The sequence below is a fragment of the Nothobranchius furzeri genome, chromosome 1 (assembly GCF_043380555.1).
Source record: "Nothobranchius furzeri strain GRZ-AD chromosome 1, NfurGRZ-RIMD1, whole genome shotgun sequence".
In the NCBI taxonomy this organism is placed as follows: Eukaryota; Metazoa; Chordata; class Actinopteri; order Cyprinodontiformes; family Nothobranchiidae; genus Nothobranchius; species Nothobranchius furzeri.
This window is the reverse complement of record NC_091741.1, coordinates 80,830,440-80,843,227: the sequence shown is the minus strand read 5'-3', so window position 1 is coordinate 80,843,227 and position 12,788 is coordinate 80,830,440. Positions and strand designations below refer to the sequence as shown.

The window sequence follows — 12,788 nt, the reverse complement described above, 5'->3', positions numbered from 1 at the left end:
TAATACCAGATATCCACAACTGGAAAAGTACATCAAGTGCATTGTGCAACACCCCCTCTTGAAGCTGCAAGTCTCAACACACACACACACACACACACACACACACACACACACACACACACACACACACACACACACACACACACACACACACACACACACACACACACACACACACACACACACACAGACCAGTCTCACTCTCCCAACGTGAGCCATGCACACATATTTAAATCAAAACGATACCTGAAGTCGTGCAGACGGACAACATGAGCTAGCATCTCAGCACGCACAACAACAGATACACAACTGAGGCTCCTTAAACCCCTCGTTTCCCACAGAAGACGCAGACATGCAGTGCATACAGAGAAGTTATCAACAGTAGAGGTATAACACACTCATCCACACACATACAGCACATGCACATGCAGGCTATGAACCGACACACACACTCAATCAGAAACCTGATCTCCCTTAGGGAGAAGAAAGCAATCATACGAACACTAAGTAGTCAAATATAAATAAACCAAGCTGTTAACAATAGTAATATTAATAATAATAACAAGACATTTAGGAAAGCTTCATTTCCGCATCTCATCTTTTCCATCCTGCCAGTTTATCCGAGGAAGAAAAAGAAAATCAAGTTACAGACATTTCAATACAAAGCCAATCAATGCAAAAGTCATATCTCCAATATAAAAATACAAATCCACAAAATAACTACAGAGACAAAGTAGTTTTGATACTGTCGTGGAGTTTCCTGGCTAATATTTCTCTCACTTAATCTAATGGCACTTATGTTAGAGGGATAAAAATCTCCATTTGAAGGGAAACGCTACCACCGCCGTGAGCTTCCACGAGACCATCGGAGAGCCTCGTTTTCACATCTACTGGATCAAATCTGGAGTGTTTAACACTGTAGGAGTGCAATACTGTGGTGAGGAGACAGTGATTGTGTCTTTGTGAGTTTGCGTGTAGCACTAAAACCTAGACTTGGCCCTTTTTGTCTTCTAAGAGGGAATTGTTTCAGGTAGGCACCGCTGTGATCGTGGAACAGGAGGGATGTGTGTGGAATGCGTTTGCAAGTGGAGGGCCAAGCTTTGGCTGCTAAGTAAAAAGTGGTTGCAAGAGGAAGATTAAAAAACATTAATAAAGAAATAAAACCAGGCACAAAACCTACATACATAAAATACAACGATGAAGGCATGAGCAAATGTAAGGCTTCACACAAGAGATGCTCACTTAGGTGCAGAGAGAAAATAAAAACATTACAAACATTTGCTCTGAAGTGGTCTGCTCAGTGCGGGAATACATGTAGTCGAGTTGAAAGATTTCCAAATTCACTAGTACTTGGACGATTGTTTGCACGACTGCTCTTTGGCAATCTCTGTGACAAGTTTCAGCTCCTCAAAACTATTCTAACTGGGCTCAAACTTCAGTAACAACAGTGTTTAGGAGTGATTTCTGACGATGGTGTTAGGCGCTGTGGCTCTGTGCTAAAAGCAGTCATTCAGTAAAAAGAACACGTTGGCTCTGACGAACTGAGCGAGAACAGTGAAGAACTTCAGACCACAGAATGCTACGGACGCACAGTGCTCATCATTTTTGCTGGACAAACACATACAGCTGATAGTGGACACATTTTGTTTCACGTCCCCCCCACCCCACCCCACCCCGCTCGTTTTATAGACCACACAATGCCACCTTCTTCATGTAGCCTCACGTCTTCCCTCAGTGACGGAAGTACACTCTGGTATCGACGCTTCACTTAGTCTAATGTTGCCGGTGGAAACAGAAGCTGCGGCTCCAGTTTGTTCATCCAGGAACAAGAAGGCCGGCAGCTCACCACTCGTTGGTCCTCTGTTTGGTTGTGTCGTACGCTCTGATCACCTCAGACTGAGACACTACTCCGTTCTCATCTTGAGAAAAGGCGTAGCCATCTGAAAAGGAAGTGAAACTGGTAAAGCACGGTATGAAATTACCATTATGAAACATATATGAAAAAATAAACAGTAACAAAAACTAGATTGTATTCTAAAGTAAAGGTTTTGGGGAAAAGGCCTTTTTTTCTTGTTATGAGCCATGTTTCCACTATAGGAGTTCTGGGACGTTTCTGGGAGGGGGAAAGGTGACAACTGATCGATGATTGCTCGGTCCTCTCAGCCCTTCTCCATACAAAACCAACCCTTTCACAACTTTGCTAAGACGTCAGCATTTTACGATTCACTGATCATTTACAAAAGGTGTCCATGGACATTAATAACATTAAATGTTTTATTTTGCCAAAGTATGCTGTAATTTCATCCATTAACCAGAAGAAATGCCGTTGTTTACAGTGCTCTGTAGGAGACCACAAAGTGCGGTGCATTGCGTTGTTGTGTGGAGGATTCACGCTACATTTTTGGGAGTTTAGTAAGTGATTGTTTTATCTTCGTTCCCTTAGCTTCACCAGCAACTCTTCCAGTGTTAAAATGCTTTTTTATTGGTGATGTCATTTCCCACTGAATTAAAACAAATAAGCGTGAGTTAACCACAAGTCCCACCCAGAAACTCTTCCGGGCCATTTCCGAGTTCTGGTACTCGGTTGGTCCCTGAAAATGACCTGGAAAGTGGTCCATTTGGGCCAGCATGGGGAAACAAAGACACGTGCATGCTGCTACGGTCTGGTAAAATCACTCAGAAGCTCCAATAGTGGAAACAGATTAGTGCATGTGTCACATCTGGAAGGTGAACATTTTAAGAAGCTGTGGCTAATTTCTTTCAAGAAAAAGAAAATAACAGAGTCTAAATCTGCGTAAAAGTAAAACCACAAACATCCTCATCTCTTGTTCCTAACATGCTGTAAGAAGACCCTGAGATTTCTACAGAAAACCACTTGAATCCCATCCTGCCTCCTGCGTACAGACGCTCCAGTGCACTTCCTCTCTTATGTTTCAGACCGAGAGCAGAAACTCTCCCTCTGTGAGGAGGCATGTCTGAACACCACACTAAGACAAAGTCTGAAGCAAAGTGTTCACACATGGGAACAATTTAAGAAGCAAATATAAAAAAACTAGAATCAAACATCATTAAACATGTCTACATTTGTGCTTTGTCAGGGTTAGGAACAACCAAAAATGTTGCTAAAAACGTTCATTAAACTCCTCTTAAATGTGGCTTCATAAGAAAATAATTTACACTAGCAACTATATTCCTGAGGTTCTAAACAAATGATGAGTTCTGATTAGAAGAGCCGTCACCTTTCTTTTTAGTAACCATCCTATAACATGTCCGCCTGCATAAATACTGAAATGATGAAACACCTGAGCTGTAGAGGTGTGCTCAGGTGTCTTATCCTGTTACCCTGCAGCCTTTTAAAGGTTGTCGGTTGTAAATTTCTTGTTCAGTGCACGGCAAATAGAAATACTTCCATGTCTGCTGATAAATCACAGAAATCTAAAAGGGTAACTACAATAAAAGCTAGAACTTGTACCTAATCACTGACCTTTTACAGGTGCTGGCCAGTAAATTAGAATATCATCAAAAGGTTGAAAATATTTCAGTAATTCCATTCAAAACGTGAAACTTGTACATTATATTCATGCAATGCACACAGACCAATGTATTTCCGATGTTTATTACGTTTAATTTTGATATTTATAGGTGACAACCAATGAAAACATCAAATCTGGTATCTCAGAAAATTAGAATATTCTAAAGGCCAATGAAAAAATGTTTGTTTCTCTAATGTTGGCCAACTGAAAAGAATGAACATGAAAAGAATGTGCATGTATAGCACTCAATACTTAGTCGGGGCTCCTTTTGCCTCAATAACTGCAGTAATGCGGCGTGGCATGGACTCGATCAGTCTGTGGCACTGCTCAGGTGTTATGAGAGCCCAGGTTGCTCTGATAGTCGTCTTCAGCTCCTCTGCATTGTTGGGTCTAGCGTATTGCATCCTCCGCTTCACAATACCCCATAGATTTTCTATGGGGTTAAGGTCAGGCGAGTTTGCTGGCCAATCAAGGACAGGGATACCATGGTCCTTGAACCAGGTGCTGGTGGTTTTGGCACTGTGTGCAGGTGCCAAGTCCTGTTGAAAGGTGAAGTCTGCATCCCCATAAAGTTGGTCAGCAGCAGGAAGCATGAAGTGCTCTAAAACTTCCTGGTAGACGGCTGCATTGACCCTGGACCTCAGGAAACAGAGTGGGCCAACACCGGCAGATGACATGGCACCCCACACCATCACTGACGGTGGAAACTTTACACTGGACCTCATGCAACGTGGATTCTGTGCTTCTCCGCTCTTCCTCCAGACTCTGGGTCCTTGATTTCCAAAGGAAATGCAGAACTTGCTTTCATCAGAAAACATAACTTTGGACCACTCAGCATCAGTCCAGTCCTTTTTGTCCTTGGCCCAGGCGAGACGCTTCTTGCACTGTTTCATGTTCAAGAGTGGCTTGACACATGGAATGCGACACCTGAATCCCATGTCTTTCATGAGTCTCCTCGTGGTGGTTCTTGAAGCGCTGACTCCAGCTGCAGTCCACTCTTTGTGGATCTCCCCCACATTTTTGAATGGGTTTGTCGTCACAATTCTCTGCAGGGTGCGGTTATCCCTAGAGCTTGTACACTTTTTTCTACCACATTTTTTCCGTCCCTTCGCCTGTCTGTTAATGTGCTTGGACACAGAGCTCTGCGAACAGCCAGCTTCTTTAGCAATCACCTTTTGTGTCTTGCCCTCCTTGTGCAAGGTGTCAATGATTGTCTTTTGGACAGCTGTTAAGTCAGAAGTCTTCCCCATGATTGTGGTGCCTTCAAAACAAGACTGAGGGACCTTTTAAAGGCCTTTGCAGGTGTTTTGAGTAAATCAGCTGATTAGAGTGGCAGCAGGTGTCTTCTATATTCAGCCTTTTCAGAATATTCTAATTTTTTGAGATACCAAATTTGGAGTTTTCATTAGTTGTCACTTATGAATATCAAATTTAAATGTAATGAACATTGGAAATACATTGGTCTGTGTGCATTGCATGAATATAATGTACAAGTTTCACGTTTTGAATGGAATTACTGAAATATTTTCAACCTTTTGATGATATTCTAATTTACTGGCCAGCACCTGTATATTGTGTCAGAACCAGACTCTTTGTTGTCTTAAAGATCAAATACCCCCGATTTTACTGTAACCCCCAAAAGTCCTTTACCCACAAACTCTAACCCATTACTGATGTAGTGGTTTTTTTTAACGGGTAACTGTAATTATGATCTATTTATGCAGGTTTTTAATTAGATCTGGCTGTAAGATTTTATGTTTTTGTTTTTATTCCTGTATTTGATCTCAGGTTTTATTTACTGTTGTTTTCATTTTATTGTGAAAAACATTGTGGGACATTTCCCTGTGAAAGGTGCAATATAGATCAAATTTACTTTAACGGTTTACAGTCAGTATTAAATAATTAAAGGGACTTGTTTAGGTTTGTACGGTTAGCACAAACGTAAATGTTAAATGTGTGAGCAGTAGAGCACGTTGAACAAAAAGCTGATTTCCCACAAATTTTCTGTGAATAAATCGTCACAAATGTAAAACACACACAGTAACCAGCTCCCCCTTGAGGTTCATCTGTAGTGTCAAAGCTGCTCTACGGTCTACATCTACAGGGTCTCACTTGACCTCAGACCCCTGACTCACCTTCAGGTGTCAAATGACTCGCTCAGTAACCGGAGGCCAGCGGGCCAGTTCAAAGGACCCCGCTGAGATGAGTGCATTGTGGGGGAATAACAGCGCAACATTTCATCATGTCATTGTCATCTAACACTACTGAGCTTCACTCAGGACACACAGAGGCACACGGGGGGAGAGACAGGAAGTACAACCACAAAACAGGAAGAAGCGAGGAATCTAAAGGACAGCTGCAGAGGGGATGAGACTTAAGCAGGATGAGGTCAGATTAAAGAGTTAAAAAAAAGCATCACACAACAACGATCTCATCCCCACCTACGAGACAAACAAAAAACAAACTGATCAGACAAGAAACACAAGACATAAAAACCAGATGAGAAAAAAATCATCCAAAACCCACGCCGAAATAAACGATAAAATCACTGAAAGTTTCTCTTGACAGCTAATTTGGTATGTTTTCTTTTAACGAAATGTGAAAGGACATTCCTCTGAGTGATTTCAGGCTCTGCTGAGGCTGAATTTTCTTTCTCACACCAGCAGAATCATTTTAATGTCACTTGACTCAACCAGTGATTTTATTCTTGTCAAAAACATTCAAATGCATTCGTCAGATCTAAAAGAGTTTTGGCAACTTGGTCGAACCCACTTTTGTATAGTTTGAGTCCATGTTTGAGAAAAACAAACCTTAGGGCTGCTTATCTGGTATCAGCCGAGAGCACAGAGCTGGTTTTGATAACCAGAAACAGCGTCTACATCGACCAACCTGGTTATGAATGTCTAAATACATTCTTCGTACATGGATGTTTTAGCAAATAAATAAATAAATAAATATATTAGCCAAATTTCAGGCAGCTATAGTAAAAGATATAATTTATCCCATTAGAAGTGTAATAAGCTGGTGTTAAAGGTGATCTATTCAGGAGGAACAGAGGACGCTTCTGTTTCCAGGAACTCTCTGGGAGGATGACAGAGAAAACACGATGGAGCCGGCCGCAGCCGTTGTGTCTCCATATGAAACCGGCCCTTTCAGGAATTTTCTAAGACGTCAACAAATCGGCTCCGCTTCGGCAATGAGTGATGTCACTGATCAGCGCCCAAAGGCATCCACGGACATTAGTAACATTAAAAGTTTTACTTTGTAAAAGCTGACTGGGAGAGTGACTGTGTGATGTAGCACCTTTTGCTCTTACCACAAAACACCACGTTGTGTGTGTGTGTGTGTGTATGGGGAGGGGGGAGGGGGGGGGGGGTTTCCAATGCACTTTTGGTGTTGGGAGTTTAGAGATGATCATTTTAAAGCAGCGTGAACATGGCTTATTTTCCTTTTCCTGCTATTCCACATGAAGACTTTGCTGACTCTTCCAATTTTACAAATGCCAGTTGTTTGGTTACGTGATTACTCAGTGGGTCTACCGGGCCTTTCTGAGTACATACTCCAGTTCAGGTACTTGGTAGGACCCTGAAATGGCCTAAAAAAGGGTTCTTTCAGGCCAGCCCGATGAAATGGAGACACGTCCATAACATGAAGGTCCAATAGTGAAAACGAGCCTACTAGGACCAAATGTTCCCTCTGAAAAGGGATTTTAAAGAAACCGAGTTACGTGTAAAAATGGGCCGCTGCCTCAACTCTGAAGGGCTAATAAAGACAAAAAAAAAAACAAAATGATGATGATGAAATCAAATAAACGAACAAGGGAGGTGAGGGGTCATCCTGAGCTGATCCGGTCTAAACTTCATTCCTGTTAGAACAAGCATGTTTCCCTCAACCGCTCCTCACAAGGAACCGGCTGGTCTCTGCTCTACAACCTGTAACATGTTTTATTAATAATCACTTGTGTTCTGTATTAATACTAAAAAAACAAAACAAAGAGAAGAATTAGTCAACAACTTACGGAGCAGGTTCTGCTGCATGGATTCAGACCGGTACAGACTGACCGTGCTCTTCTTGAAGACATTCTTCAGGAGCTGGGCCCTCTCCGTCAAACTACACACATAAAAACATCGAGTGTATTAGCGGCCAACCGAGCACCACAGGTACATTTAGTGACCCATACATCAAGACTGTCCGAGCACCTCCAGAGTGCACAGACCTGCTGGTTCAAGCACTGTGAGCGTGAGGGAAGTGTGTGAAACAGCAAGTTGGCCAAAAGGAATTCACGTAGATGCGTGAAACAACACACGTGTGTGTAGACATATATGAAAAAAAACCCAGCCTTATTCATGTGTTTGTTGTGTGTGTCCCCTGCCGAGTCTGGGACAGCAGCCAGGCATGAGGATCACTTTCAGCCAACAGGAGATCTCACACTGATCTGCTCCGTGTTGATGTGTACACCAGACCTCAGAGCCCAGAGAGCGCAGGAGACCTGCTCCAGCTCATACACATTACTACACATCTGTATGGCTTTAATAAAGGGAAACGGTTACTCAGTAGAAAAATATCAGACATTCCCTGTTTTGGGTGGAAAAACAAGAGAAACCACTCTTATCCAGATGATTACTGATATTACAGTCAGACTTGGGCAATTTAGCTGCAATTTAAAGATTTCTCCCATCCACACAGGAATATTATTGGCAGAAAGACAATGAATATTCGTGACATTCTGAGGGATTTAGGAGGACAAAATTCTTCCTTTAAACTGATCTTGTAAAGTTGAGAAGAATTATTGACATTTCTTAAAACCACCGAGAGACAACTGTGTGAACTCAGCAGGGTCAGCATGAACACCAAAGTGTGTATATGATGGCGTTACTCTGAGAAATGGGTACAGTGCAAACACACTTTTAAAGATCAATAAGCTAAGTTGACCAAACATTCATCTAAAATAATTCATGGAGAATTATGAATTTATGTTTGTGATCCAACAGTTAGTTTTTGTAAATGAGGACATTCAGTCCTATGTCAACTAAAAGACACCAGGATACAAATGCATGTTTTTGCTTTAGACTGTTGAGGATAATGTTGCATCTAACTGGTGGTAGAAAACAACCAACTTCCAAAAAACCCATGCTGACTTGGTTTGCAGGCACTTTTGTGTCATTAAATTGTAAAAACAGCAGAAAAAGTCTGGCGTTCCCAGTCAGAATACCAAAGATGTTGCAGTAAGATCATAACCACTAAAGCTCCAGATGTATAAAAACACTAACAGTGTGTGTTGCTTCTGTAGCTTATTGGATTTTTACATGTCACACGATTCAAAAAGTACAATTAAAAGATGCATAATGAACACAGTGGACTTTAGGTTGGTTGGTAATTTATTCATGATATTTGATTGAAATTTATTGCTCGATGAAACAGCTCACATATGTACTTTGCTATTATTATTATTATTATTGTTATTAATATTATTGCAAACAGCAACACTAAAAATAAAACAAATATTTTTAATCCTTAACTTTTTAGTTTTCCTGATCCAACACACCAGATTTCATTGTTAAATTACCTGTTTTCCTCCAACTCCCACAGAAGCCTGTAAAAGAGCAAGTCACCCCCAAACCAACTTTTCTGCTGATAAACTGTATAAATGTGTAATAGTGCTGTAGACATGTGAAGTCATTCTTTTTGCATTTTAGTGCCTCTTATTTAAAACATAAATTCTGCCTAAAATGGTCAGTCTTGCTCCCTCCTCACGTTAAAGGTCTGCATTACATCTGGATTTGAATAAGCCATTGCTACTGGCTAAGTGTACAGTGTGACGAGGCTGCACTGCCGTTGTGCAGTATAGAAGCATTTGAGTCTTGGCCACGGCTCCAGCTGGCTCGGCACCGGTTGCCTCAGAAACCTCATGAGCCAATATGAAACGATACAGCTCAGAGCCAATCACCTCCTCCCCACAAAAAAACCTTCTTTTCTTTTCTCTCTTTCCTCTGGTGAAGAGAGAAATGCTCCAAACTAGGAAGCCTGATGTTGTTTCTGTCTGAGCTGGGTGTGAGTGTGTGTGTTGGTGTGTGTTTGCTAGCAGCTCGATTCTCTGATGGAGAATCTCCCAGGGGGGTCAGTGTCACTGCCTTAGCACCGCCCTCTCAATAAACAAGACAACGCCTTCTTGTGGTGCATTTTTTTAAACAGGAAGTGTGGGTGGAGTACGATTCTGGTACGCGGGGGGGGGGGGGGGACTTGCTCTTTAAAGAGGGACTGCACACCATCAGAAAATGTAACTCCACCCCTAGTCAAGATTCGAAAACTGCCATGAAAGTGGACGTTGCCAGGAGGCCAAGTGAAGGACTTAGTTGTTCGTCCTTTTATCAGAACTTATTTTGAGCCTGAGAGGGTTAAAGACCCACTCATTCTAATCAGGAGTGTGAATTGTGACCCGTGAGGACCAGGACCATCACTTGTTCCATCCATCCATTTTCTGAACCCGTCCATGCAGGGTCAGGGTCGGGGGGTGGGGGGCTGGCGGCAATCAGGTGGGGTACACCCTGGACAGAGAGCCAGTCCATCGGACAATTTGGACAGACCAATCAACCTAACATTCATGTTTTTGGACTGTGGAAGGAAGCGGGAGTACCCGGAGAGAACCCACGCATGCACAGGGAGAACATGCAAACTCCATGCAGAAAGATCCCAGGCTGGGAAGCGAACCCAGGACCTTCTCGCTGCAAGGCAACAGCTCTAACCACTGCGCCACAGTGCAGCCCTCACCACTTGTTCTTAAATAATATATTTTTTTAAAATACTGATATATAGGATCATTACACTAGTCCTGTTTGTCCTTCTGGTTAAATTTGTATTAAAAACAACAGTTTTTCATCCATTTTAAATTGAAGACATAACAACAAGAGATGCAAAGTGTGTAACTGTACCTTTTTCCATGCACCACCGCTCCAGGGTCTTTCGATAAAGCCTCCAGCTCCTGCACCTCATCCACCAGGGTCTTAAAACATGCCTTCTTCACCCTGGAAATCAAACAACATGCTATAAACAACATGCAGCAGGTGCTTTATCAGGGATGGGATCTCTCTAAACTAACGTAAGAAGCACAAAAAGGAAATAAAGGTTCAAATTTGACAAACTACTCCTGACACACTGAGTTGATGTCAACCAGGCCCAAACATCTCCTCATGGAGATTTCACAGAGCAGAAGCTTGATCAAAACCTCAGGCAGGAATTTCTCCTGCTGATAGGAGAGATACTGGAGGAATTTCCTGTAACAGATGTGTGTGTGTGTGTGTGTGTGTGTGTGTGTGTTGGTCTGATGAAGGGAGAGGAGAGAAAACTCACACTTTGTAGGCCACGTCGAAGATCAGCGAAGTGACCGGGATGAAGAACAGACCCATCCAGAAAACCCCCGAACTGAACATCATGGTCGCCTGTCGTGCACACGTAAAGGGAAGCGGACACACACTTAATCTCAGGTCACTGTAGACAACAGCAGAGATTGATAAAAAGAAGCGTTGTTTGAGAAGAAACACCTGAAGAACAACAACCATCCTCTGCAGCACCTCATACACGACAAAAGACAGTTATAACACTGAAGCAGAGATGACTGGTTCAAATGACTTCCTCTAAGTGGGTTAATCCTCCGTGACTAAATGATACCATGTTTTTGTTTGGATCCCTTCACCTCAGCGGCCCTAGGGGCTGAGGAAGTACCTGTGGTGGATGAATCTGTTTCAAAGAAAAACATCTAAGCTATGTGTTGTGTTGTGAGCTTCAGTAGACAAAGAGCGGTGGTCTGTGGTGCTCTGGATAACACATTTGGTACTGCAATCGTTTACTGTTGGCTTCTCTACAGCATAAATGTTCTTTGTTCAAATCAAATCAAATTTAGAAAAATTAAAAGTGAAGAAACCCGAGAGTCTTTGTTGGGGTAAGAAAAGAGAAATGTTAACAACATGAATATTTATTTTTAAATTCAAAGCTGTAAAATTCCTTCTCGTTGACATGTTCTGGTTCAAATGTTGGCCTGAACGTTTGAACATTTGCGTGACATCAGTGTAACCTCACAGAATTCAGCTCAAAATGGTTTTCTTGTCTTGTGACTCAATTGTAATTAAGTATGTGAACACTGTGAGCACTAAAATGTTTAATTGATGACTAATAAGCTGTTTACAATCAGATGGGGTGGGGGTGGGGGGTGAGAGATGTAAGGATTCAGCATTGTTTGCTCTGGCTCTGCAACGCTGAAATGTTCTGTCGTTATGCTCTGAAAGGACCATCTCATGCTCCATATGCCACTTCCACACTAGCGTCAGGTCCGCTCCATCTGCCCAGACTGGCCACGTCGTTTCACACTGCCTAAGGAATGCGGACGTGACTGAGCACATGGGTGGTCTGTGGCCTGTGATTAGGGATGGGTACAGAATTCGGTACTTTTTAAGGTACCGACCGAATTCCATAGTACCGACCGAGCACCGATTCACGTCTTTTGAAACGGTGCCTCGTTTCGGTACCCGTCCTTCATAACGAGAATTTGCCTAGACAGCTGCGCATGCGCAAGAGCATTTTGTCATCGGTCGCTGCGAGCGAGTTGTAAACAGAGCAGCATGGTAGAAAGAACGCAGGCTAAAGCTTGGGTCCACTTCACTAAATGTGATGGGTAACTGGGTGATGATGAAACCAGCGACAACGATCTAAGTGAGACATCCTCATCTTAATCTGCTCCGGTAGGTAAATAAAATGTTTAAGATAACGTTAGCTTGATTTGTTAGCTTCCGTTTCGCTAATGGTGCGTTCGCTTTCTCATCGGAACTCCGAATTTTCGACTAGAAGAACACGAACGCGCTCTAAAGTTTGGCTTCACTTTACTAAATGCGACGGGTGATTGGGTGAAGATGAAACCAGTGACAACAATCTAAGTGTGAGGCATCATCGTTTTAATCTGCTCCAGCAGTTAAATAAACTGTTTAAGATAACGTTAGCTTGATATGTTAGCTTCCATTGCCACCGTTGTTATCAGCTAATGTTGCGTCCGCTTTCTCCTCGGAAATTCTAGCTTCCCAGTAGGAAAAATCAAATGAAAAAGGACGGCAAAAGGAATGAAGATACACAGTACATTTAGTTCACAGTAAAGATGTTTGCTTCAGTTTAATTATCAGCTTATAAAACTACAAGGACAATGTTAAAATACAAACAGTTGTATGTTATTTATCGTGATATTTATCAAATATTGTTATATATTGAGAAAAA

At 42.2% G+C, this 12,788-nt stretch overlaps 1 protein-coding gene across 6 annotated transcripts in view; it reads right to left on the bottom strand.

Annotated features, from left to right (window-relative positions):
* Positions 1 to 1,691: 1,691 nt before the first annotated feature.
* atp8a1 (ATPase phospholipid transporting 8A1) overlaps positions 1,692 to 12,788 on the bottom strand; it is a 146,386-nt gene continuing 135,289 nt past the window's right edge. For all 6 annotated transcript variants that reach the window (XM_054739252.2, XM_015949802.3, XM_015949820.3 and 3 more), the window contains 4 exons: positions 10,881 to 10,969; positions 10,463 to 10,555; positions 7,552 to 7,643; positions 1,692 to 1,940 (listed from right to left, as the gene is read on the bottom strand). In XM_054739252.2, coding sequence (XP_054595227.1) covers positions 1,843 to 1,940; positions 7,552 to 7,643; positions 10,463 to 10,555; positions 10,881 to 10,969 — 372 coding nt within the window. In that variant the 3' untranslated portion in view covers positions 1,692 to 1,842. The remainder of the gene's footprint in view (positions 1,941 to 7,551; positions 7,644 to 10,462; positions 10,556 to 10,880; positions 10,970 to 12,788) is intronic.